The sequence below is a fragment of the Centruroides sculpturatus genome, unplaced genomic scaffold, assembly GCF_000671375.1.
Source record: "Centruroides sculpturatus isolate CEXI.00-Female unplaced genomic scaffold, Cexi_2.0 scaffold156, whole genome shotgun sequence".
NCBI classification, from domain to species: Eukaryota; Metazoa; Arthropoda; class Arachnida; order Scorpiones; family Buthidae; genus Centruroides; species Centruroides sculpturatus.
Window position 1 is genome coordinate 147,126 of NW_019384398.1, and position 27,610 is coordinate 174,735.

The following is a 27,610-nucleotide window of genomic DNA, read 5'->3' on the forward strand; positions in this document are numbered from 1 at the left end:
ATTATGAGATTGCAAAGAGAATTTAATTAATAATTATTAAACTCTCCTTTGGTTGCCTCATTCAAAGTATAGATAACAGTAATAATAATAATTAAATATTAAATTGTAAGTAATTATTTCTCTTTAATTTAAAACAGGAATTGAATTGCATGAACTTTGTAAAAATGAAGGCACCTGTGAAAATATTGGTAACAGTCATCACTGTATTTGTGCTGATGGCTATGAAGGCAGTTACTGTCAAAACGAAATTAATGAATGTATTTCACAACCTTGTCAAAATGGTGCTAGGTGTAATGATTTAATTGGACAGTACACATGTGATTGTCTTCCTGGATTTCAAGGTTAGTTATTATGTCATTATACATTAAATTAAAATGAAAGATCAAGTATTTTATATACATATATTATTTAATTAGGTTTAAATTGTGAATTTAACATTAATGACTGTGATCCCAATCCGTGTCGAAACGGAGGAACGTGCCATGATCTCATCAACAAATTCGTATGCTCTTGTCCACATGGCACTTTAGGAATTTTATGTGAAATTGATGTTAATGACTGTTTTGAGGGTGCCTGCCATCATGGAGGAACATGTCTTGATAAAGTTGGAAATTATGAGTGCAAGTGTCCACCTGGATTTGTCGGACCTAGGTATGTTATGTTTTTACTTTAGTTAGTTTTATTACTTAGAATTAACCTATATTAAATGCTATTTATATCTTTATAGATGCGAAGGTGATGTAAATGAATGTTTATCCAATCCATGTAATCATTTTGGAACTCAAGATTGTGTTCAGTTAATCAATGATTATCGTTGCGATTGTAAAAATGGTTTCATGGGGAGACACTGTGAGATAGAAGTAAATTTCTGTGAATCAAACCCATGCTTAAATGGAGGTGTCTGCAGGAGTAAATCCAAAAGTCATTTTTGTATTTGTGCAGATGTAAGCAAATTTTTTATTAAGTTTTTTTTTGTTATATTCAGATAAAAAAAATTAATTATTACTCCTAATTAATTAGGGATTCTGGGGTGATAACTGTGGACTTACAAATACAACTTGTGCTAGTAATCCTTGTCAAAATGGTGGCCAGTGTAGACCCAATAAATCTGGATATGTGTGCACCTGTCCTGTAGGCATTGGTGGTAAACATTGTGAGAAAGATATTTTAAATGAATGTTTATCATCCCCATGCTTAAATGGAGGATCATGCTTTGATGCTATAGGTGAGGAAATACATATGACTAAAGTAATTTTTAAAAAAACATGGAAAACATGATTTAATTTTAATATATTTTCATAGGAAAATTTGAATGTGAATGCCCACCAACTTGGAATGGACTTAAATGCGAAGCATTTGATAGTAATTTCAAAGGAGGACTAGGCATTTCTATTCCTAAAACACCTAAACTGCAATTTCCCACAGAGGACGATAAGAAGAAATGTGAGATAGAACAATGCAGAAAAAAGGCAGGAAATCGAGAATGTAACGAAGAATGCAATAATTATGCATGTAGTTTTGATGCCGGAGACTGTTCGCTAGGTAAAATAAATTTAATGACATTATTATTTTTTTAAATTAAACTACTTATTGAAAAATAATTATATTTTGAATCAATGTTTTGTTAGGAATCAATCCTTGGGCAAACTGTTCGGCTGCCATCAGCTGTTGGGATGTTTTTAAAAATGGAAAGTGTGACATGGATTGCAATAATATGGACTGTTTATATGATGGATTTGATTGCACCCAGCAGTTACTTCCTTGCAAGTACGTTAAATTCTAGAATTTAGATAATTTAGCAGAATCATTTTTATTTTTTACATAGAAAATAAATTAAGTGTAATCTGTAATTTGATACAAAATTACATGAATGAGTTTGAGAAATCACTCAAATTATTTAATTTAAAAATCTAACTCATTCTGGTATTTTCTGGCAAACAATATTGTCTGTTATCAAAATTTGACTAGAGGATATTTTACAGATTTTGAAGAAAAATAATTGCATAATTTTCTTCAATTTAGATATTAAGAATATGAAATACTTAATAACAATTTTCATTTAAGTGAACATGGGAACTTATCAATTGTAATTATTGAATATAATCTTGCATCTATAACATACAATATGCTACTAATTAAATTTTAATTAAATTTTTATATGAAAATTTTATATCTAGTAAAATAACCTACATTGATTTTTTTAAAATAGTGAACAGTATGATACTTACTGCCTAAAGAATTATGGCAATGGATATTGTGATTTTGGTTGTAATAATGAAGAGTGTAATTGGGATGGTCTGGACTGTGAACCCGATCCACCTATGCTGGCTGATGGTTCTCTAAATATTATTCTCATGATAGATCCAGAGGTATTTATAATAATTTAATAAGAATTTTTTTATTAAACAAATCCAAACTTCTATTTTAAGCTTTTGTTTTTTTCTCCAGGTATTCAGAAATAACTCTGTTGCATTTCTTCGAGAAATTGGTTATCACTTGAGGACAAATGTTAGAGTGAAAAATGACGAAAATGGTTTTCCCATGATATATCTTTGGAAACCCACTAAAGATCATCATTATGGAGCATCAGTTGGGTAGGTTACTTAAAATGATTGCTTTTGTTTAAATTCAGCTTTTTTATTTGTGTTTAACACTCTTAATATTCTATCAGAACTCAGGTCATGCTTGAAATTGATAACAGAAAATGTCTTAAAAGTAAAAAAGGCGAATGTTTTCAGACTGCTTCAAAAGTGAGTTTTGCCTAGATAAATGTTTAGCTATTTTAATAATTATTTACAAAAAATAAATAAATTTCTTTCACTATACAGGCTGCACAGTTTCTGGCCGCTGCCCACACTCGTCGCGATCTTCGCACGAACTTTGACATCGAAGAAATCAGCGGTGACAGTGATTATGGATCCAGTAAAGGAATTGATGCAGCATATCCCAATATGGTTTACATAGTTATAGGCATAATTGTGATAGTACTCCTTGGGCTTCTGATTGGTGTATTAATCACAACACAAAGAAAAAGAGCAAGAGGAATAACTTGGTTTCCCGAAGGATTTTTCCGAGCAAATAGCAGTCAAAGACGTAGGTCACGAAGAAGAGGACCAGATGGACAAGAAATGAGGTAAATTCTGCATTTTAAATGTTTTACAAGTATACTGATTAGTGAATTAGTGCTGCTTTAATTATTGCATGTAACACTAAATTAATGATGAATCATAAATTTAGGGCATTCATTTTAATGAGTTAAACAATGAGAAAACAATTTATATTTTAGTTTTGAAATACTACTCAATTAATACACAACTCGATTAATTATGTTATTCAAGTTAATTGATACAACTGTTGATGATGTACAAAATTTACCAGAAAATTTCTGTTAAAGATAAGTGTCAGTTAAACTCTTATGACTTATTCAAATTTCTAGGAAATTTTGGTGTTTACTTACCAAACTTTATAGGTAGAACAATTTCACAAACTTCTTAATACTTTTTTGATCAGGATTGTTTGGCTGATTATCTATCAATTAGATATTCAGCAAATGATGAAATAATGCTAGTCAACTGCAGACTTATTGATCAAATGCAATATTAGAATATGTGTTTTGATATTTTTTATACTCTATAAAAACTAAAATCATAAGGTAATATACAGATTTATAATTACTTTAGAATTTGTAAAACTCCCATAAGTTATTGTAAGATACTGAAATAATATAAAATATTAAAACATTTTCAATTAAGTAGCAGTACTTTTTTCATTATGTTACAGACTGAAGTTTTCAATATAAATACAAATAAATCAAAATTTAGTATAGTTTCTTCCATCTTCTATCTGTTTTTATACTGTGAAAGAAGACTATGAACAAAGAAGCAAAATAAAATCTTATCACTATTGTGATATTTATCAGTTACAACTGAAAAGTATAGTAACTAAGGTAAAAGTACTCTGTATTTTATAAATCATCATTTAGTTGATTTAATTTATGTTAAGTCATGTGGCATCAAGTTTAATTCCACTCAAATTTTGAAAATTCTAAATTACAATACTAATACAATTCTCTATAATTCCAAAAAATTACTGAGAAATAATTATCCTCTCATTGACTTATCCGGTAATGAGTAATGAATATTGTAATAGGGGATGTTGAGTTAGATATTGGATTTAGTCAACTATTAGTTATTTTATTAAGCACAAATAAACATCTATTTTAAAAATTATATATAAATCACATAACAAGAATGCATATCCATATAGCCAAGCATCAAAGGGACGTCATACAAGTGATGGAATTAAGTAGGAGGGGGTCTTAAGTGGTAGTTTAGAACCTGCTTGGAAGGAGTGCAAATGTTGCAGGCTAACTTTTGTGTGGAAGACAATATACACACGGGAATACTTGTAATTCTCCAAGCTTTGGACAACATTTGTTAGATCCCTAAAATAGTTTTTACACTTTTAGGGATTGTTTGATTGAAGATTGTACTCTCATTATATAACTCTATTTATCTTTTCTATTCAGTCATGTTTATTTTTACACTGTTTTTATGAATTTTATTTGTGTTTATTTTAAGAAAGTTATGTTTTGTCTTAATTTTAATCTTAATTGCTTACTGGGTAAAAATCAAATGGCTACTTTATTTAAATTTAAATTTGCATTTCTTATTCCTTATCCATTAGTTTGCCTGATGATGAAAGTGTTATTTATCAAAAGTGTATCTTTTAATTTAGTGAAGATCTTTAACACTAAAGACTGTTTTGTTTTGATAGTGAGAATATTCTCCTCTGTAACATTGTTTTATTTTTCTTACAAACTTTTTATTCAATTGCAATTTTCATGTAAAGTAATTCCATATTTATTACTTGATCATAGAGGAAAAATTAGATTATGTTGTGTTTAAAGTTAATTCAACCAGTAAAAGACTTAAATTATATAAAACAAAATAAAACTTTAAAATTTCCAAAAATATAATTGAATGTCTGTGTTAACATTAATTGCAACAATAAACAATAATCAGTTGTAATTTATTACTGTCATCATGTTTTATTGTAGTTGTTTATTGCTAAGAACTAGTAACAAACACTTGAAAAACACTACTGACACTATCTGCCCTCACTAGTATTTCAGATCTTAACTATTTATTACTTAGTATTTACTGAATCTTGGCTCCCAACAAATTTCAGCATAGGAAAAGCTAAGGATAAAGGATATATTTAATTGATAAGATAAAGATTTAGATAGAATAAATGTTTATACATTATGTTTTACAGGAACTTAAATAAGCAACCATCAACAAATCGAGTAGACGTTAACGATAACACTGCAGTTCCTCCGCCCGATAATGGATTGGCTTGGAACGACGACGATATCGACCACCCACCTCTGAAGAAAATGAAAAGTGAAAAATCTTCAAAGATTACTTACAACAATGATACCCATTCTACTTCGGTTTCTGCAGAATATGATAGCGACCCCCGACAGTGGACCCAACAACATCTTGATGCTGCGGACGTGAGAAATCCTGATATAGTTGCTCTCACTCCACCGCAGGGAGAAGGCGATTTAGAAGCAGGAAATGCTAATGTTGATGTTCAAGGACCAGGTAAATGATTTAGTCTCCATCTTTTATATTCCTCTTGTGTAAAAATTTGAGATTAACTTAATTCTCCTTGCTTAGGTGGACTCACTCCATTGATGCTCGCATCATTTCGAGGAGGCGGTTTGGATAACGGAGAGGAAGTGGAGGATGAGGACGGTTCTGTCAGTATGATTCAAGATCTTTTAATGCAAGGAGCAAAGATTAATATGACAACTGAAAGAACAGGTAATATTTTAAAAAATATTTAATTATGTGTGTCCCAATGCAAAATTTTAAAAAAAATTTCAATATTTTTTTAAATTTTGATGCTTGTTTTTAGGTGAAACATCGCTTCACCTTGCAGCAAGATATGCAAGAGCAGATGCAGCTAAGCGATTATTGGATGCTGGTGCCGATGCTAATGCTCCAGATAATACAGGTAGAACTCCATTGCATGCAGCCGTAGCAGCCGATGCTCAAGGAGTGTTTCAAGTAAGAAATTTTAATTAAAATGTGTTGGATATAGAACACAATAAAATTTCATTATTTAATTAAAAACTTTATTCTGTTAGATATTATTAAGGAATAGAGCTACTAATCTTAATGCTCGCATGCGAGATGGCACGACTCCTCTTATTTTGGCAGCTAGATTAGCTATCGAGGGAATGGTTGAAGATCTCATCAATGCAGAGGTTGACATAAATGCCGCAGATGATCATGGTAATATTTTTTAAAATCTATCAAAAAGTTTGAGTAAGAGTGCAAATCACTTATATTTGTTTTTTAAATATTATTTTAGGTAAAACTCCTCTTCATTGGGCTGCAGCTGTAAACAATGTTGATGCTGTGCGTGTATTATTGGCACACGGTGCAAATAGAGATCCACAGAATAATAAAGAAGAGACACCACTGTTTCTGGCAGCTAGAGAAGGAAGTTATCATGCAGCAAAAATTCTCCTGGAGCATTTTGCCAACAGGGAAATTACTGATCACATGGATCGACTGCCAAGAGACGTCGCTTTAGAACGAATGCATCATGACATCGTTCGACTCCTGGACGACTATGTTTTGCCGAGTCCACAAATCACCATGGTTCCCAATGGTCCGATGGGGGCGACTTCACCAACCGTATCCGTCTCTGGCTCGACTAAGTCAAAGACCAAAAAGCGAGCTAAAATAAATAATATGAATGCCTTGGCAAGAGATAATAACGAGCCAGTATCGCCAGTCAACGAAAATGCAATGAGGAGAAAGGCATCGGTAAAGAAGCGTAAGGAACCCATTTCCATGACTGGATTGGATGGCTCCATGAGTCTCTCACCTGTGAATTCATTAGAATCGCCACATGCTACTGTTTGCATAGATTCTGGTTCTCCTACAATTGACAACAGTTTATATAATGGACACTCTCTCACTCACATCAATTTAGACAATTGCACGACTCATCTACTGTCAATCAAGCAGCCTCCAGCTTATGAGGACTGCGTGAAAAACGTGCCACAAGTCTACAGAGCGTTGGGAGGAATGGAAATGACTGGACAGTTGTATATAAAAAGTGGAGGATTAATGGTTCCTCTTCAAACTACTCAATCCATCAAACCGCAACCTAGACAAATACCTAATAGTATGGGATCGGCACACATTCCAAATTCATTGCCATACACAGTGTCGACTCCCATCAAGCAATGTCCCGCACTCCCCACATCACCGACTCACATGGCAGCCATGAGAGCCGCGCACCAGCAGAAAACAAACCAGTTGCAGCACAGTGCCAATATTCCCACCTCCTACGACTATCAAAATGCAAACGCTGATCTTCAGCACATCGTGGGAGTGGCGGGAATGAAAACCAGCGTGCCTTCGATGACCCCCAACAACCAGCAAGTTGTGTATTCCCATCCCTACCACTATCCCACTCCACCTTCACAACACAGTCAGAGCGGATCAGAATCCACGCCACAACACTATCTCCACCCTCCGGAAACCTATCTCACGCCCTCGCCAGAGTCTCCGGGGCAGTGGTCGAGTTCCTCTCCCCACTCGGCGCAGTCCGATTGGTCCGAGGGCATCTCGAGCCCCATCGGTCCCTCGAACCTGCAGATGGCACCGCCGGCAGATCCCGGCCAGTCCCAGATGCACCAGCATCAGCAGTCGACGCCGTCTTCACAATCACAGCAGTCGTCTCAGAACAACCAAAGTCAAGCGGAAGCAGTATTTATTTGAAAGTGCATTCGGAGATAATTTTCAGTGCCTTAAACATTGTAAAAGACTCGACTCTCGTTTCATCCGACAAACCGAAGCACCCCTCGAGAGTCTTCCAGTGTCACTAAAGCATTATTCGAAGAAACAATTTATTTATTTGATTCATCTAACGAACAACTAGTGGCAATCTCCAAAACATTCTCATTGTTTTCATGTAAATTCATCTTCATCGTTTTTTTAATTTTAGATTTCATAAGAACGAAGACTATTTGGATGCCAACGGTTTTCAAACACCGAAAACCAAGAATCGGTCAGTGCATTTTATTTTTTCTAATACCATTTCGTGCCAGTTTTTAGATCTGTCGAAGACAGCCATTTTGAAATTCGAGAGAGAGACGGGTGATGCCAAATTTTACGCATCTGCACAGAGTTCCGCAAACAACGATGCCTTTTTGTAAGTTTAGTGTACAAAGCCATACCAGAAAAGTGTAAAAAGGATAGATCTGCTAAATGTAAATATTATATATATATATATTTTTTTTTTATATCTACTTAGTTGTTAGGACCAACTGGTGTTAATTAAATGAGAAAACAAGTAGTTACTCTGCAAATCCCTCAACTGTTTCGAAGACATTCCGAAAAATTTCGGGACCATTCTATTGTTACAAATTTTTAATGTTAGTTGCTCAGTTTATATTTTATTATTTTTTCGCCAAATTTATTTAAGGTTTTACTCAATTTTTAACAATGCGGCGGCAGCTATGTTATTCTACATACATTTTAGAAAACAAACTCGTCACGCGCAGTTAACAACGTAGGGAATTTTATATTGAAATTTTACACAGAAATATATTTTTGTATAAAGTAGACACTGTTAAATTGTATCACACCAGTTTTGAACATAAAAATACATTTCATATTGTAATATTTTTCTACCTATATATAAGAAAATAAAGGTATTATTATTATTAACAATAAATGTGTCTGACTCAAATTAATAAACAGTATTTTAAGAGGGCTTAAACCATTTATTACAGTATATATATATATATATATATTTAGAATAAAAATAATAGATTTTTTTGTTATATTTTTTATACAACTTTACAGTAAAAGTTCTTGAAAGTTACAATTAGATATGTTTAGTTGGAGTACAAGAAAATATGTGGCCTTTATATATGTTTTTATATTATAAAAGAATAAAACATTGCAGCACGTTAACTTTTGATTCGTTTATATGTTTTCTTTGTTGCAAAGACCCGAAGTCCGCTTCCGGTGAGCAAAGTTTAAACGGACAGACTTGGGATTTTGCATTTTGATATAGTAAAAGTAAGTTTGAGGTATATTCGAGATTTTATATATATATGTATATAGATATAGAGGGGTGGAAGATTTTTAGGTCTTTTCGTGTACTCTTGCCAACATGTTTTGCACTTTGGCCAGACCGCTGCCGAAGACGCTGTTGGCACTGGAAGCGGAGGAAATAGAAGTTCTGACCGGTCTGCCTATTATTGTACCCTCCGATTCCGTACCGCTGCTGGTACTGGACGTGACCACGGACNGACTGCAGGGTAGGATCAATTCATCAAAATTCACAAACCATAGTCTCTTCCCCAGCCTGCAAATACTTGCAACAAAAAGAAAAAAAAAGGGTTGATACTTATTTGATTAGACCTTGTACTTTATCTGGATAATAAATGATATTAAATTTATTCAAACTAATGATTGTGTTTTTGAATTACGATTACTGTTGAATTTAAAAATTATTATAGCAGTTTTTCACATTAAAAAATCTATTTAGCATTGACTAAAAATTTTTTCTCATAAAAATATACAGTACTAGCTGTTACCCACATCTTTGTCTGTGGGGGATTTGCAAGCAAACCCCATTTATATTCAGTATTTCAACAACCATAGTAATTGTTATATAACACCTACCGCCGAGAATGATGAGAATTGCTGAGAATCAAACAAACTATTTTCAATTTGATCAATTTTCTGGAACATTTACAATCATTCTATAATCGAACCAATATGCAATAACAAATTCGAATTTAAAACGGTTCAAACAGTTGGTTAAAAAATCAAAAAATATAAAAATAATTATAACAACGTCTGAAATGTTATCAATTTAATACACCTAAGTACTCAATGAAAACTAAACATAGTTAAAAACGAAAAATCATATCTAAAATAGTACAGTAGAAGCCATTCTTCAAGTTAAGCCTTAATCCTCTCTCTCTCTCCCCATGAGGGAATTTCGTAAAATCTTTTCTTAGTGTGCATTTTCACGACGTACCCTAACTGTGTACAAAATTTCACCTCTTTAGGTTCAGCAGTTTGCTCTGGGCAATGATGAATCAATCACTCAGTCAGTCAGTCAATCACTCAGTCAGTCAGGACAAGTAATTTTATATATTTAGATAATTAAATATTTATATAAATTATTAATTTTTAACAAAATCTCGTAACAGATGGTGCGCAATACACAATTTCATTTATTGATTAATAACATAAAAGTTATTTTTTAAACAAAATCTCATAACAGCCAGGAAAGTTACGCAACTCGTTTTTGGATTTGTTTTTTCCTTCATAAAATCCTTTATATAATGCACACAAGTTAAATCAGTAGTAAAAACGTAACCTTTTTCATTTAATTTGTTCGAATTCTAATAGTTTAGTGGTCCATGCTTTTCTGTAACGGCACCGCTGTTGAAGTGTTAACGACAGGTCGAGTGATTTTCGCCATTCCTGCAAATCTGTCACATGCCAACAGGCTCCTTGCCTGTATGTTTTGCGGTAAAATGGTGAATTTGGTAGTTACAAACAACAGAGTTACGACTGAGCTAACATGACTAATTCGGTGAATTTTTATTCTGGAATAAAGAAACGAAATATTTGTAGCGTGGTAGGATGTAATACATCTTACAGTAATTCCAGAGGGATAGTTTTTTTCCGAATGAAAGAAGATCCAGTTAGAAGAAAGGCATAGATTAATGCCGTACGCAGGCTTTACTTTATAAAAACGTTCCCAGATTTTGATGGATATTTTATTTTCAATAAACAATGTCTGTCACTGTCTCTGATAATGGCATCTGGAGAACAGCAAAGCCATGGCATTTCTGGGCAACGTACTCTTCATTGAGCATATAATATCTGTAGAGTTTTCTATCAGCTGGAGATATGTGTTGGTTTGTTTTCCTATATATTTTTCTATATATTTACCAAAAGCGGTAATTTTTTTGAATATTTTGAGTAATATTATGAAAATGGCCTGTTTACTTTAATTTTTCCTTGCTCTAATGGATTTTCCACAAAAAAAATCATCCTCAAAAGTGACAGAAAATAAAATTATTTCTTAAAACTATGTTCATTGCACCTATGTAAATACACGCGTTTGTAACTACGTTTTTCAAATTTCCACCGCAAGAGGGCGCTTTACTACAGCGCCATCTGCATTTAGGCAGGAAGCGTATGGTACAGGAAGAGAGAGGATTCTGTTGCGAAACTTCACTTATTTCTGAAGAGTGCCATTTTAATTGTTCGTGCTTGTGTCAATAACAATTAAAATACAATGACTCCCTCGTACAGACATGCTTGGTGTTCAGAGACTTTCAAGCAATGGGTGCAGTGAAAATTCTGAACACTGAGCTTTTGAGAGCTTTTTCAATAGGGTCTGGGTCGCGATTTTTAAGTCATTCTGGTGCAATCTGAGACATAATTGCAAAACTCGGCATTGTGCGTAACTTTCTTGTCAGCAAGTGCAATAACTTGTATAATAATTATTCTGAGATATAAATGATTATAATATAGTGTAATAGAATATTTACATTTTGTGAAGTTTTTAAATCTTAATTTACTAACCTGATTTCTAGAAGACATTTGATTGGCTTATCTGAAATTTTTATCTTTTCTTGCACCGTAAGTTCAAGAATATAAGGAACTTCTGTACTACTGAAGGAGACGTTACTTGCACTGTCGCTACTTTTCTGATGTTGTGTATTCCATTCTCCCAATTGAAGAAGATCGCGGCCGTGTTTAGGTTGATTAGCACAATCTTGAAAGTTGGAATGGTCATCGTAACCTAACCAAGGAGCGGATGTTTCGTTATCTAAAGATGGCGCGCTATCTGTTTTACTGTCCTCGGCTATTTCGATACCCACGGAGGATTCATTGTCACTACTCTGAGTTATAAGTCCATCTTTGTACCAAGATGGCAACTGTATGCGAATTCTGTTGGTGCGATTTCCTTGTTGAAAATGTAAGGACCAACTCTTCTTGCGAAGAGAATGAAGAGGAGATTCGGAAGATTCGCTAATTGCAGCCTTGGATGATCTCCTACTGTGCCTGCACCATTCGTCTTCTGTATATGCGATGAAAAGATCATCGAATTCGTAACTGTCACTATTTATAGAAGAACTAAGATTATCAACACTAGTCCATCGTCTCACGTCATCGGCGCTTCTAGTAGATGCAATCTTCTGAAATCCACATGGCAAAGTTTTGTGCAAATCGAGTAAAGATAAATATTTGTGCGAATGTTTGTAATATTTTCGCTTGTATTTTTGACAAGGTTCGACGTAAGTATTGGAAGATATATATTTTGATTTTTCTGGCAGGATTGTATTGCATTTATCATTTGGAGAATTTGTGGTTCCTGTGCTATGATGGCTTTCGGAACCTTGTCTTTTAACAGTCGAACAACTTGTTGCTTCACTCTTTTCACCTTCGGGTGATGGCGAGTCACATTCTTGTTCGTTTTCTGTTGTTTTAGGTAAACAGTCCACAGTAAAACAGCTTTCTCTTCTACTCTGTGTAAAAAACGGTGTTGGAATTGGAGTGGTATAACATCCGCTATCATTTCTATGTCTGTTATCCATCTCTTCTTTTTTCTGTTCTAATAACTCCTACACAAATTTATCAGTTAACATATAAACGATAAATAACGAGAAAATAAAAATAGTTACATAAAAACTTACTTGAATTTTTTCCTGAATTTTATCGGCATTACTATTGTTATTATTGTTGTTATTGTTATTATTAGATACTAGACATAAAGAAGTATCATCAACACTGGAATAGGATGATAATCTAGATAGAAGATCGTAGATGATAAGTGATCCCTCTCCTGTTCCTACTAAAACTGAACCATCAAACGGCAATAGAGCAGTAACGCGCGAATAATTAATCTGCGAATCTTCTTCCTTTGGAGATCTTGGATAGCGATTATCTCGGACGTCAAATAAAAGGCGACAAGTAAGCGTTTGCACGTCCCATAATTGAAGAATGGATGAACCTCTGAGAGCAATCCAAATACCATGTTCTCCTGGTACAAGCATCGAAATGTAATCTAGACTATTCGAAGATGTTTGAAATTGATCGGCAGTATCTAGAGTTCTGCAAAAAAGAAATGTTAAGCGTATCATCTTTTGCAATTTTAATAAAAAGTGCCTACTTAATAATGCTTACCGAGCACTTAAAATTATAACTCGATTCCCACACGCACACCATAATCTTCTTTCAACTAACTGCAAGCAAGTAACTGGACTACAACCGATCATAATATAAAATGCATCCGGTTTCATCTGCATACCCTGGATATTCTTTAATAATTTCCATTTTGTTAATTATTTATTATCATTATGTAAATTTAGAATATATTTATAACTATACTAACTTCAATAATTGCAATTGTACCATCAGCTAAACCCGCATAAATTTGCTGAATTCCATCTTCTTGATGAGAAGTAAGACTTAATACTGAATCGTTTAAACGTATTTCCCATAGCAATTTTCTAAAATTATGTTTAATTATTTAAATACAGTAGACCACACCTATAACACTGTAGATAATTCCGTATTATATGAATTCCGTGTTGTACGAGTCACTTAGATTTTACAAATACGTGAGCCGTTCACGACCAGGCACACGTATTTGTAAAATCTAAGTGACTCGTACAACACGGAATTCATATAATACGGAATTATGTACAGTGTTATAGGGGGGTCTACTGTACATAATTAAAATTAGTACAGAAAATTCATTAAACATTCAACATTGATTTTTGTATGTTTTAATTAATTAATTAATTAAAGAAACTTACTTCGACCTTGTACTAAACGCATAAATAAAATGAGACAATGTTCCCAGAAGCATTACTTCATCACCCAAAGCATGAATACACATTACCCTTGATTCTAACTAAGAGGAATAAATAAATAATATATAATTATAATTTATTTTTTTTATTATGAAAATACTAAATATTAAAATGAATTTCTTACTTCTATATTTAATCTAAACATAATATTTTCTTCTATATTGACTTTAGATATCTGTGCACCTGTTTGATGTCCATGACATATCCAAAGTTTGTCTATGAAAAATAAATGTGCATGTTATCAATATAGAATAAGAGAATTATCTCATATAATAGCAAAAATTACCTTTATCATAAACAGCAGCACATTCTATACTTAATTGATGAGGATTACATTCTCCTTCTGAAAACTAATAATAAAAAAAGATTTAATGATTAATGGCTTAATTCTTTAAATTTAAATGTGTAATACTATATAAAACATTCCCTAAAATTATCTCTATAAAAGCCTTATGAAGAGGAGCCACTTATCTTCTGCCATCTCAAAAACACTTATTACAAATGATTCATTTCATTGTATTTCTTGTATATTAAAAAAAAACCCTTTGTTTTTTCAATATACTGGGGCCTCTAAAAGCTGTGGCCCAGTTTTCCATTGCCCTCTGAAAGGCCCTACTTCATAATGATAATAATAATAATAATAATATAAAGATGTACAGTGAACAGGAGAAATATATATAGATAACTTATTATTTGTTCCCATTTCAAGCTTATGTACACAGTTTTGATAAATAACTCTGTGGGGTAGAGAGTAGCAAATAATAAAATGATTAATATCATGATTAATGACAAATAATGTCATGTTTCTCCCCATGATACCGTTTAACTTGATAGATGCCATGCCTCAGTTAAGGCATAACATCTATAAGGAATGAATTTCCTACTACTGAGACAACTCTATTTAATTAAAAAAAATGTTTTTACTGGTTCTATTACTACAATAACTATTAATAATAAAATTTTACAAATAAATATTCCCAGCGGGACTACAGGCAATTGCAATAGGACAGCACGACACTGCCCTGGGGCAGTGTCGTGCTGTCCTATGAACCTTTATTCCTGGTCCATTGCAGGCCCACAGCGACAAGGAGCAGGATCCACATATCGGGGAAGAAGTGTCTATGTAAAATTCCTTGGTTTTGGCCTACCCGGATTTAATTGTAGGGCCCCCCAGAGAATCAGGCTGTAGGCCTTTTACCGCCTCTGCCATCCAGCTGTCAACATCTGAGGTGAAAATTCTGAAAAAAAGAAATCAATATAACCTAATGTACTAACTAATGATTCCCTTTCTTTCAAGGTAGCTTTTTCTAATTCTTTCTTCTTTGATTGTTCTTTAAGTGTTTTTAAATAACACGTTTGCTTGATAGCGATATCTTTTCTTTGTGGAAAAGGTCGAAGCTCTTCAAAAGCAGTCTGTAATTTAAAAAGTTAAAAAAAAATATATTCAATAATATATTATTAAACTTACACAATATTTAAAATATATTTTAAAATATTTTAAATATGATTTATCCGAAGTTTTTATTATTATAATTATTATTGTTGAAAAAAAAAACCCAGAGGACGCTACAAAAGTCGTCGGTTAGAGCCCTAATCGTCTGCTTTTAATTAATGCCCTCTGGTGGTGTTTTAAAAAAATTAAATTTTAAAATAAATTCCGATTTTTTCTCCCATTTTTTAAATAAATTTAAAACCGTAAATAACAGTAAAAATTATTGTTTAGTATTAATATATATATAATCACCTTAAATAACAGTATATATATTTAAAGTATTTAAACACTTATAATGCTTACATTTAATATATATCTATATACAATACTTAAATCCTTGTGGGTATTATATATTACAGCTTAAAAATTTTAGTGACACTTTATCTTCAGATTTTAAAGCAATTTTTAATCAATGACACAAGAAAGTAGACACAGGTTAAGTCAGTCTGCTCATTATTTTTTGTCACCGATCGTATTATATCGGATCAAGATGTACAGGACATAGATTACATTATGTGAAAGATAATGGAGAAGTATGATAAATGGAAAGGTTGAAGATTAACTTCTCCAAACCGAGTATTTGGTTACCACAGGAAGTAGCAATAGAAAAGGATTGGACATTGAAGAGGAAGTGATAAGAAGGATAAAAAAAATTAAGCACTTAAGCTTCATTTTTAAGAAGAAAATAGGACTTTACAAGAGGAAATTAGGAATAAAAAAAACGGTTTTCACAAATACTAAAACGGTAGCTTCTGTAAAGAACATAAGGAAACCATTTTGTATATGTTTCTAAAGATGTACTTCATCTTAATTAAAAATTTACTTAGGAAAAAAATTCAAAACTTGAAATTATTAAAGCCTCGAACATAAACTTTATGTAATATTCATTTTATATTATTTATTCGTTAAAAAAAATAGTCAAAAAATATTATTATAACTAAAAACAAAATTTAGTGGTGCCATCTGTACTTGATTTTCTTAACTATTCTAAAAAAATGATTTAATAATTATTAAATTTACAATATTAAGCATACCTTCATCAAAGTATCGACATCAAATAGTAATTTTGTAGAAGCTTTAAGCTGTCTCATAACAGAAACTGTATCGGATTTAGCTAAAAGAGATTCTTCTTGTAGTTTAAGAATGGCTAAGGCAAAACGAAATAAAACTTTCGGCCCTTCAAACAAAAAGCAATCCCAGATTCTCAGAAGAGTCTGAAATAAAAATAAAGATGCCTTAAAATATTTTTTAAAATTTTACAATTTTTATTTTCTTTAGTAGTTTCGGCGTATTTGTTTGGCCAAATGGCACCGACATCAATCTTAACGAATGACATTGTTGCCGGGTTTTAAAGCAGCGGGGAAACTGTTTAGTGTCACGAGACCCGAGTGCGGGGGTGTTTTTCAAAGTCTTCTTACGCTCAGCAGATGTTGTACGTCATAAAACTCGGCAGGTGCTACGTCACAATTGAAGAAATGCAATATGGAATACGTAGTGTTGTTTACACTACAACCGACTTTCCTCTTTTCGTGTCATTTAATAAACGAGGAAGAGATTCTCTTGATTTATATATATATTATTCAATTCGTAAAGTAAAAAACCGTTGATTTCTTAATCTGGATGGAAGACGACTTCCTAAACCAGCTGGTCTCTCTCACTCACTCACTCTCTTGTCTTCATTGTCCAGGTGGCACGTGCCGATTACGTTACCTAGCAACCGTACTTAACAGATGAATAGTCGTGACGTAATTTAAAATTTTAAAATTCGTCACAACAATCGTTTCGATTTCGTCGTAACGAATTTCCGTATTCGTTTTTTTTCTTTACATTGTTACGTATTTTAAATATTTGAAAATACGCCCTCTACAAATATCGTACGTATATTTAAAAAAAAAAAAAACATTATTATTTTATTTATTATATAAAAATATTAAAAATATAGAATATATTTATTTATTAATACTTTTTTATTTTTTAATAATTAATTTTATTAATTTAAAAATAGAAATAAGTAAACGTATTTTCACTTTTGACTTTGTACACATTACGAGAGAAAGAAATTTTTAAATAAACAACTAACACCTGCTTGGAGCAGGTGAAAGAACAACTTTGCTTATCTACAATAAATATAGAGCGAACACCAGAGACGTTGACAGTAATAGAAGGCATTAATTTCTCTTAGCCCCAGGAGAGATGCCCGAGTCCTCAGCTGTAAAGTAGGTCAACTGATTTAAGCACCTAGTAAATAAGATACTACATTGTATAGAAGGAATAGGGAGAAGAAAAAAAAAAGCTATTTTGTCAGCCAAAACTTAGTTTCCTTTCTTACATTCAATACAACAAAAATTAATCACGTTATTAAGCCAATGTCATTATATATATATATATATATCCTATTTTTCCTACTCCGAAACAAATTAAAAAAAGGTAGAAGATCATGAAGATAAGCACGAAATGCTACCAGCAATTAAATCAGTTAGCCCCGAAGGGTGACAAAAAGGTAGAAAAATCTTTCAACTAAACTAACGAGAAAACCAGGTGCTAGTAATTATTATTATTTATATTTTTTTCTTTATAAATACTAATCAATGAAGAAGATTAAGTACGTGTTTGATTTCCTACCGAACAATTTCCTAGCTATGAATATATTCTATTTAAATTCGTAACTAACACGAAATTACATAGATTTTGACAGGTATGAGGGAATTTTTTAAGTGGGCCTCATTATTAAGATATGTAAACTAATAAACGAGGACCTAATAGGGATGCTCTCCTTATCAGCAATAAAGATAGAAAAGTGGTTCCAACCCCAATCCGAGCCTCTGTATATAAACACATACACATAGGAAAAAAAACGTTAGGAAAAAAAAATTTAAACACATTTATCCTCATTTAAAACACATACACATATATGTATTTAATGCTGTATTCTATGCTCTATTTTTAACAATCGAACTACCGCTTCTTTTAGGGAGTGTTACGTTTCGTCCACGAATGTTTCTGAAACAATAGCTTACGTCACCTGCACAGTGGTCGCCACCTGCTCGGTTCTCCAACATACACACCAATGGGGTGAGTTGAAGTAAGACTACCTTTGATTGAACCGACTAATATCAAGCCAGCTGGTAAATCGTGCGCTCATGAGAGGAGAAGGCAACTGCAGCCCAAGATAGGAACCGTACAGCTGATAGCAGTTGAGTAACCGCCACATTGACAACCAGATGTCGAAATGGAAATAAAGAAACTCTTTTATTGATACTTTTAATCCTATAAATAATCCCTTTTTTATTATATTTTGCAGCTGATAATCGTTTTTTTTTTCTTTTAAGGAAGGACTTTTTATACGTTTTATAAAAGAATTATTTCAAATTTGTGCTCTTCTCTAATAATAAGGGTAGAAGATTTCTTTTTTTTTTTTTTCCTCCTCCATTCTTATAAAGGATGGTTGTTTATAAGAATTTTTTAAAAATAATTTTAATTAAAGTAGGAAAACAAAACAAAAAAATGTCAGAAACTAAATTGATTCGAAAGGTAGTTATAGAAGAATGAGAGAGAAAAGTATCTATAATTGGGGTCATGAAAAATGAGGAAGTTTAAAGGAGTGACCAGCACAGCAGATGGTTTTTTTTTTCCTTCTGAATTTTGCCATTGGCAATATTAAACTCCTAACCAGATGGGTAAGAACAGTGCAGGGTATTGTTTCTACCAGACTGATTGGTTTTTTTTTTCTTCCATTTTCTCCCCTGTAATAAAGATAACAAAGCGATTCGCCTTTACTTCGCTTCCAAAATTTACATTTCGTTAATCACAGAAATGGATCGCTATAATTTATATCTACAGGAAAAGTTTTATTCTTTAAAATTTCATCTATGCCATCGAACAATGAGAGAATAACACCGAAAAAAAACAACGAAAATATTTCTGTCAACTTTTATAAACTGTTTACGAATGGATACAGGGTGGGCCAAAAGTCTGTTAACTGTATGAATCGTTCTAAAGTATTTTAAAGATATAATTTAGTAATTTGTATATACAACGGTTAACTGATTTTTAAACCATCCCAGTGTGTCTAAGGCTACAACATTTCATTCTGAAATATTGTTTAATAATTAAATTTTTAAATATATGCAGAAGTGTTCGTAATATTAGAAGAATAATACGATTTCAGTCATACTTTTGAACGGGTTATATTCACGTGTGACATTTCTAGTCTTTATTAACAATTGTTACACGTAAAATTTAACAAATATTTCGTAACTTCCATCGTAAAAAATCTCACCCCCCCTCTACAGTAGGATAACGAGACGAATTATCATCTTCCCTCCCTTACGTTGCAAATACTAAAATGACCATATTTTGTCAGTTTTATAGCAATACCTGTTGTATATGATAGTCAGACTTTAAACAGTCGTCAAAGGAAGCTAAAAGTAACTCGAACTATTTCAAAAAAGAACAGTTGAGAGGCCACTTCTATGCCAGTTAATGCGGTGAGGCAGGGATCTGCACACCTGCTTGCTCTTCCCCCGTCTTCCCCGTGCAGTGTCGCGAGCAGTCCACGCGCCTGTTCCTATTGTCTGCAGTAGGACAATTTACCGTATGTCTAAGTTTTGCCGTCTGTCTGCAGACGAAATCCAACGACTTTTGTAGATCTTTTATATTGTCGTTTTTTTGAATCTGTATAGCTACTCAAAGCTTCCATAAAGCCTTACTGGTAGAGCGCATGTGGTAGATCTAGAGATAGCATGACATGTACAGAAGAATATCATTAACTACTATCTGCCGGAAAGCTAACACTCGTTACTTTCTTTCTTTCTTTACTTCTTTTTTTAATGTTAAGTCATTATATTGTTAACCATACTTATGTTAGATGCGATCGTAAAAAGGTATAACCTATATGGCACAGGGTTCAAGAAGTCCTTTACGTTGTATATTTTTTTGTGTTATTTAATGTACGAAATTACTCCGATTCCATCGAACAAGTTGATTTTTTAACACGTATCGACGAAATTCTCTACCAAAATTCGTAATTGATTTTTGAGAATTTCAGGAGGAATCGAGTGCCATCGATTGCTCGAAATTGCTCTATTTTGTGAATTCCTCATTTTTTAACCGCTCCTTTTTAATATTTTTCATGAAAATTCATAAAATAATTTATATTAGAAGGCTCCCAATTTAAGATTTTCCTCTTTTTAGATTCCTTCTGGAGTAATAATCATTTCTTCTCTGAAGATCTTCTTCGATCTTGTGATGGAGTTTAAGCTTAATCAATGGAAGATCTTCATGGTTTTTCGTTATTTTTATTCATTTTCGACCACATTAAATAAATAAATCTTCATAAACACTACGTTATAACACTATTTTGGAATGTTCCCATTGAATGTAAATGTAAAAATGAGGAAGATAGAAATCATTAAGAGACGAAAATTAAATAGTCGGATTGGAAACCAACAACCATTAAATCATTGTAATTCAAAAACGATCAGAGAATTATATTAAAAAAAAAAAAAAATAAGGGCAGTTGTGACTAACAGGAAATAGGACTAACCACAATTGTTATGTGTAGCTAATTTTGATGGATTGCCGACAAGGAAACAGAGTAGGTGACATTGTAATCGGTTGTAGACTAGACCCAATCGTGATGGATCGGATGCTGTACGAAATAGTAGTTCAAACGGAGGAAAAAAAGGGAAAAAAACTCCATGCACAGCTGGTATACACTTTTGAATTTGAGGATGCGGTAAAGTTGTAGTAGCAGCTGAGTATTACACGCGGTTTGAACCATAATTTTATCGAATGTATCTATTGTATAACGTGTAAAATCACACGAAATTCCAAGTTATTTCATTAGATAACTCTTTATATTCCATTCTTACGTATAAATATATTCATAATTTAGTATAACAAAAGCTAAAAACTTTGGCTCGATTACTTTAGTACATAAGATGAAAGCTTTATTTGTAAAGAGCAAACTGGTTCTTCAGAAAGGCACCCCTTTGTTAAATATTGATTCTAGCAGCGAATTTGCATGAAGACCTTGAAAAGAGATTAAGATGGTATTTCTTTTTTTATTAAATTATATGATATATAGATGTAGAAATGATTTTATGTTAAGTAAGTACAGTGATTATACTGTATTAAAAGAAAAACAAGGAGTTGGGTGAACTAGAAGAAGTGTAAAGAAAGAAAAAATGGTATCACGCAATAATAATAAAAAATGGGCGCCTAGAAAGCTTCAATTTATATATTTAAAGATTCATTTTAAAGCATGTATAATGTATGAAAGGGTATAGAACAGGTGTGGATATTTTTCATGTATAATTAATGAGTGTAGATTAGCCGTTGCTTGACGTACTCTTATGGGAGCATCTCACACTCATTCATTCCATCTTTTCTGAATAAGTACAGGAGAAAGAGTAGATTAAGTTTATTTATCGTCACGATTAATTAATTAAGAATTGTGTAATGACGTGGAAATATCTTTAGTAACTCGTCTATACAATTTGTCGAAGAGGCATTCGACGGAAAGAGTTCTAAAGGGGGTATGAAATGCTACCACAATCGTCACAGAGAAGTGTGTAAGGCCCGGAAGCGACCGGAATGACAGACAGATGTGTGACACAAGAGGAAGAACCAAGATAGCAAATATGGCGAGGATATGACGTCACCACATGGAAAAGGAAATGCGGACAGTCGGACTAAGTATGACAATAGGCAGTTAATAATTGATACTTAAAAACTGCTATCCATGTTTGAAGTTTGATTTTAACGGTTACAAAAGATATCCCTTTCTTTAAATTCGTTTTTTCTTCTGTTTTTTTTTTTTTCTTCTTCTCTTAGTGACAGTTGGAAACGGAAAAGAGTTGTTTCCTGTCTTCAAAATTTTACGTTTGATTTAAAAATAAAATAAAATACGTATAACATCCGTGCAATACGTTTAAGATTAATGTCATTTGCATAATTTATATCATTGTCTCAACGTGGGTTTTTGAGAAAATGGCTGGAAAACGATTTAAATTCGAGCAGTTTTTTTCAATCATTCAGGTATTTTTGGATAATTTAATCACCTTTGTAACGGTTTATTCGTAAAGAATTTATTTAAATGGGACTTCTCTTGAGTGACAAAAAAGAAACTCTTTATAACAGAAAAATTCTTAAAGAAATTAATTAATTTACATTTAGAATTTCGGAGGAATTACTTAAGAATTTTCTGTATAAAACTGATAAATAATAACAGCAATTTTATAGGAATACACTAAACTATAAAGCGTGCAAACACGAAAAAAAATTATACATAATTTTAGCACCTGTCTAGTATAAAATACACTTTATACTTATCTAATCAGCGACAGATAAATAAATAAATAAATAAAGCTACAATGAAATATTTTAAAGATATTCTATTTATAAAAAAAAAAAGTGTAAATAAACTGAATAAATAATTTGTAAATCTTATAGTGGTATAAATAGTGACGTCACACCACACAAAACGAATCAGCCACCAACAGCTGTTGAGGTGAATGTTAATACTGCAGCCAGAGAGGCCACTTGAGTAACCCTCCTCCCCTAGCTGGGTATATAGAGGTAGGTCTCACCGCAACAGCAACCAGTTCGCCAAAGAAATGGCTGCTCTACTGGCACTTATAACTGGGTGTTGTTTGTTTAGTTGGTGTTTTGCTACACTGGATATCGATACACTCGGTAGGACGGTAGCCGAATTAAAACTTAAAGTATCAGATTTACAAACGGCGAAGAACATAGACAGGCAAACGATACGTCATCTAGAATCACAATTACAGAATCGACGATCAATTTTAGAGAGTTTAGAAAGGGATCGTACTTATCTTAACAAGTTGGAGAATCAATTGAGAGAATTGAAATCCGAATTAAGAAGATTTGTAGGAATTAAAGAAAGAGAAACCGAAGTTACTGGTGAAGTTAGTTCATTATGGCTACAAACAGATTCGTTGAGAGAAGAAATAGGTGCTCTAAGAAGGGATATACAATCGGTTAAGACTAGAAGAGAAGAAGACGAAGTGTATCTGAATCAAGCCAAAAGTAATCAAGTGTCTAGTAAATGGGTGCAACGTAATTTAGACGAATTAAGGAATCAAATTGCAGACGTTGCAAGAGCCGTTAATCTTTCGGCATCGTTAACTCAGAAGCAAAATGTCGATTCTAATCTTAAACTGGTGAGGAAAGATTTTCTAACTTTTCGTAAAGAATTAGAAGAAATGAAAGCTGCACAAAAGAGGAGTTGGGCCGGACAAAGTTTAACTCAACAAGATTTATCGGAATTAAGATGGAGGATACAGAAATTGTTAGTGGCACAAGCTCATCAGAATAAGGAGGTAAATATTTTCGTTTTTTTTTTTTAAATATAATTTAAGATTAAGGAAAGTATTCTTCGTACCCAGTAGCGATACATTAACAAAAGTAACAGATAATGAGTGGAATGGGAGACACACACACAACATCCTAATTAAAGGTTTGGGGTCCTCGTACGTTCTTAACCCCCCGAGGTTATATGCCCTATAGGCTCTGATGCATTTTATCTTTAGTACAGGTGTAAAAAAATGTACTTATTTTTGACAATTTATCAAGCGTAACTTCCGTTTAAATTCCTTATTTTTTTTACTACGTTACTATAACAATAAAATAGTACTTTTTTATAGTTAGCCCATTTAAAATATTTCTTAAAGACAAACTCTGAATAATATAATATGGTTAAAGCTTTTTCTATCTCCATATAAAAAAAAAAAGGAGCTAAGGGAAAAAACTGTATAGGTGCTTCCGAGTTTGGTGTAAGAAACCTGACACTACCTACCGCGGCTGGATGTCTGAAATGTAGTATCCTACAGCGTAATTCAGTAGCATAGGTAGGCAGGTCTACATTCCATTCTCCCAGGGTGAATTTGTAGGGATCCTTTCGACGTCTATTTTCTCACGTCTTTTCAAATTCCACCTCTCACAGTGTTAGTAGTAGTAGTAGTAGTTATTTAATTCCAAACTACTGTAATATTACAGTAATAAAAGAATATTTTAAAGGACATAATTAATAAATTAAGAAGTAAATTTTTAAGCTGAAAATAATAAAATATAAAGAATTAAGAGAGCAAATTTACTGGTGTTAATGTAATTTCTAAGACGTTTTCGACATTGATAAATTGTAAATATTTCAAACGTATCGTAGTATAAAATATAAAAGAGGAACTACTAAAAAGTAGAGTACGAACAAGAAGAGAGAGAATTATGTTGAGCTGGTGGGAGAAAAATATAGGGGTCTAGTGCTAAAGTGAAGCAGACAGAGTCCTTCAGTTTTTGAATGGAGCTATCAGGTTGGGAAATTCTCTCTCGCCAGACAAATAACACGGCAAAAGAATAGAGAGAACACAATGGCCAACTCTCCCACTCTTCAACTTTAATCTCATAACCATTCTATTCGGTAGAGACGGGCTCTGTTCTTCTGTATCGCAGCAGGGTTTCTACTACGTCTGGTTCGTTGGCATTCAATCATTTTTTCAAATTTACTGATCAATGACCTAAAAATATACATAGTTTTAAAGCTTTTTAAAAATTATAATGTGGAAACTAATTTAAAACTTTTAAAAATTATAATATAATCTTCAATACTAGAAAGTGAAACCATTGATTTAGTGAGGGATGAATCTATAAAAGTTATTATTTTTTTTTCGTTGCAGGTGAATTATTTACGTGAAGAAATATTACGGCATCCATTAAACGATCCAAAAATGCTGGTAAGTTTAATAATAAATAATACATATATTCGCAAAATAATTTAAAATATGTAAACTAATTATGTTTAAATTGTTTAGGAAAAGAGTACAGATGTACAGAACGGCGGCCATAACGAGAACGAACACAAGAAACGTCACCACTGGAAGGCAGAACTCTCTTCGCTGAAGCAAACCGTAGCTAAAATGGCAATAAATCAAGCCCACCTATTAACCGATTTACAAGAAACGAAACAAGGGTACACTGACTTGAACGCAACCGTTCATCACATCAATCAAGTGACCGACAGACTGTACAATCAAACAATGAATTGGCAATCGGATCACGACGTCTTGCTTCAAGAAGTTCACGAAATTCGCGAAAGATTCGAACTTTTAGAAGAAGAATCGTCTGAAAACCGAGAAAAGATCCATAGCATTAACCATTCTGTTGCTAGCATCGATAAATTACACGATTCGACCATGCAACTCTTTAAAACAATGGGAATCATGGAAGATAAGTACGATAAAAACATGCACGATTTACAGAAAGAAATGTCGAAATTGGAATATGTCGTTTCACAAGTACAAACTTCTTATGAAATTCTTCACGAAAATCAAGCTGATTCAACAGAAACTTTGAGGAATTTAAAGAATAGATTTACTCAATTGCAATATCAGATCGACGAAGATCGTGTACGTCTTGTAAACGTACAGCATCAATTGGTGAACAAATCGTTAAATTCATGTTGGGAACGTAACGATCTGACTGAATTACAAGTGAAAATGAACGGATTAGAAGAATCCACGAAAGATATCCTTAACAGATTAAATAAAGATAAAGAAGATATTGAATACAGCGAAGATTACACTCCCGGTAAGTACGTTGTTTATTGTTATCGCATTAATATAACATAATTTACATAAAACAAGCATTTATCATGGACGTAACGAACGTAATAAGGAAATATAAATCATAGACGTCATAATTTATATGCCACGTGTACGACAGAGGGATTTTTTGGGTATTGTTTGGCATGAAAATATATACAGGATATAGGAATAAATTATCATCTATGAATAAGAGTAATACAGGAATTAAAATACGTAATACGAGAATTAGAATAATAAGAACAATAGAATACATTATAATGCGTTCAGCTGTATATATCTTATTTTTCATGTAGTATATTTAAATAATTCAAATAATCATTATTAAATTTGAATTTCAGACTGTTCAGAAATTCGTAATGCTGGAATTCACTTAATAAAATCAACACAAGATTCAATTGGGAGCCAAGTATACTGCGACGGTAATGGATGGATGACGATACAAAAGAGACAGAGCGGAGGAATTAACTTCAATAGAGGTTGGATCAGCTATAAACAAGGTTTTGGACATCCTTCCAGTGACTTCTGGTGCGGAAACGAATTGCTGTACAATTTAACCAACACGGGCAATTACACGCTTCGCATCGACATGTGGGACGTTAATGGTGTTCACACACAAGCCATTTACGATCGCTTCAGAATTTCTTCGGAGAGTAATAACTATCAGTTACACATTACGGGATACCGTGGCACGGCGGGTGATGCCCTCAAGTATCATCAGGGTATGTTCTTCAGCACGTGGGACCAAGACAACGACTCTACGGATGTTAACTGTGCCCTAATCCATTCTGCTGGTTGGTGGTATAATAACTGCCAGAATGCAAATCTGAATGCGGACTATAGAAATGGACTAGTCTGGTACGATCCAGATAAATTAGAAAGTATTCATCTCAGCCGTGTCGAGATGAAAATCAGAAAATGAACTCGCTGTATTGTAGATAGAATTAATTTATTTAATAATAATAATTCGTATACCGTCCTTATCGATACCAAATTGGTATCGGTACAGATCGTTTCTTTTAAAAATACGAGTGCCAAAGAGCTTACGTTTTTTTTATTATTATTGTGCAAAAATATGTAATAAATTTGCTCAGAATTTCTGTAATTTTTTCAATACTTTACAGCTTTATCGAGATCTCAGGAATGCAATATTGCAGACATTCAATATTGTATTGTTCATAATATAGTGTTCATTTCTTCTTCTAGTGTTTCATCTTGTAAAATTTAATGTTAGAAATCCATCAAAATATCATTTTCGTTCCTATTATGTTATAAAAATCACATATGTATACTGTATTTCGTGCAGTGATTTACGTTCAGTATACGAATTTCGTGGCCAATATTATGTACAGATATAAAATATAAGCCGAGGTTTGCGGCCGAAGTTTTCATCTCTAAAACGTGAACGTCGAACGTCGAGCGGGGCGCTCGACGTTCGACGTTCACGTTTTAGAAATGAAAACTTCGGCCGCAAACCTCGCTATAATTTCTTGTAAATATGTTTTTTTTTATTGATTTGTAATAAATAACCATTTTTAAAATTAGATT

At 32.8% G+C, this 27,610-nt stretch overlaps 2 protein-coding genes across 2 annotated transcripts in view; both read left to right on the forward strand.

The window, feature by feature from the left end:
* LOC111618495 (neurogenic locus Notch protein-like) overlaps positions 1 to 8,745 on the forward strand; it is a 47,946-nt gene extending 39,201 nt beyond the window's left edge. The window contains exons 33-47 of the mRNA XM_023360035.1: positions 128 to 341; positions 417 to 651; positions 728 to 944; positions 1,021 to 1,225; positions 1,303 to 1,542; positions 1,629 to 1,767; positions 2,210 to 2,369; positions 2,449 to 2,594; positions 2,672 to 2,750; positions 2,829 to 3,133; positions 5,278 to 5,609; positions 5,685 to 5,831; positions 5,926 to 6,077; positions 6,158 to 6,305; positions 6,385 to 8,745. Of these exons, the coding sequence (XP_023215803.1) occupies positions 128 to 341; positions 417 to 651; positions 728 to 944; positions 1,021 to 1,225; positions 1,303 to 1,542; positions 1,629 to 1,767; positions 2,210 to 2,369; positions 2,449 to 2,594; positions 2,672 to 2,750; positions 2,829 to 3,133; positions 5,278 to 5,609; positions 5,685 to 5,831; positions 5,926 to 6,077; positions 6,158 to 6,305; positions 6,385 to 7,808 (4,143 nt within the window). The 3' untranslated portion in view covers positions 7,809 to 8,745. The remainder of the gene's footprint in view (positions 1 to 127; positions 342 to 416; positions 652 to 727; positions 945 to 1,020; positions 1,226 to 1,302; positions 1,543 to 1,628; positions 1,768 to 2,209; positions 2,370 to 2,448; positions 2,595 to 2,671; positions 2,751 to 2,828; positions 3,134 to 5,277; positions 5,610 to 5,684; positions 5,832 to 5,925; positions 6,078 to 6,157; positions 6,306 to 6,384) is intronic.
* Positions 8,746 to 22,895: 14,150 nt separating this feature from the next.
* On the forward strand, positions 22,896 to 27,421 carry LOC111618523 (protein scabrous-like). The gene is made up of 4 exons (XM_023360064.1): positions 22,896 to 23,788; positions 25,139 to 25,195; positions 25,274 to 26,048; positions 26,404 to 27,421. Exons 1-4 carry the CDS (start codon positions 23,060 to 23,062, stop codon positions 26,982 to 26,984), a joined length of 2,142 nt encoding a protein of 713 aa, XP_023215832.1. The 5' UTR covers positions 22,896 to 23,059; the 3' UTR covers positions 26,985 to 27,421.
* The last annotated feature ends 189 nt before the right edge of the window (positions 27,422 to 27,610 follow it).

Bases quoted from the DNA above. Each gene is read 5' to 3' on its own strand.
- LOC111618523 (XM_023360064.1), top strand. From the start codon at position 23,060: ATGGCTGCTCTACTGGCACTTATAACTGGGTGTTGTTTGTTTAGTTGG. The intron at 25,196-25,273 runs GTAAGTTTAATA...TAAATTGTTTAG, and splicing joins TAAACGATCCAAAAATGCTG to GAAAAGAGTACAGATGTACA. The intron at 26,049-26,403 runs GTAAGTACGTTG...TTTGAATTTCAG, and splicing joins CAGCGAAGATTACACTCCCG to ACTGTTCAGAAATTCGTAAT.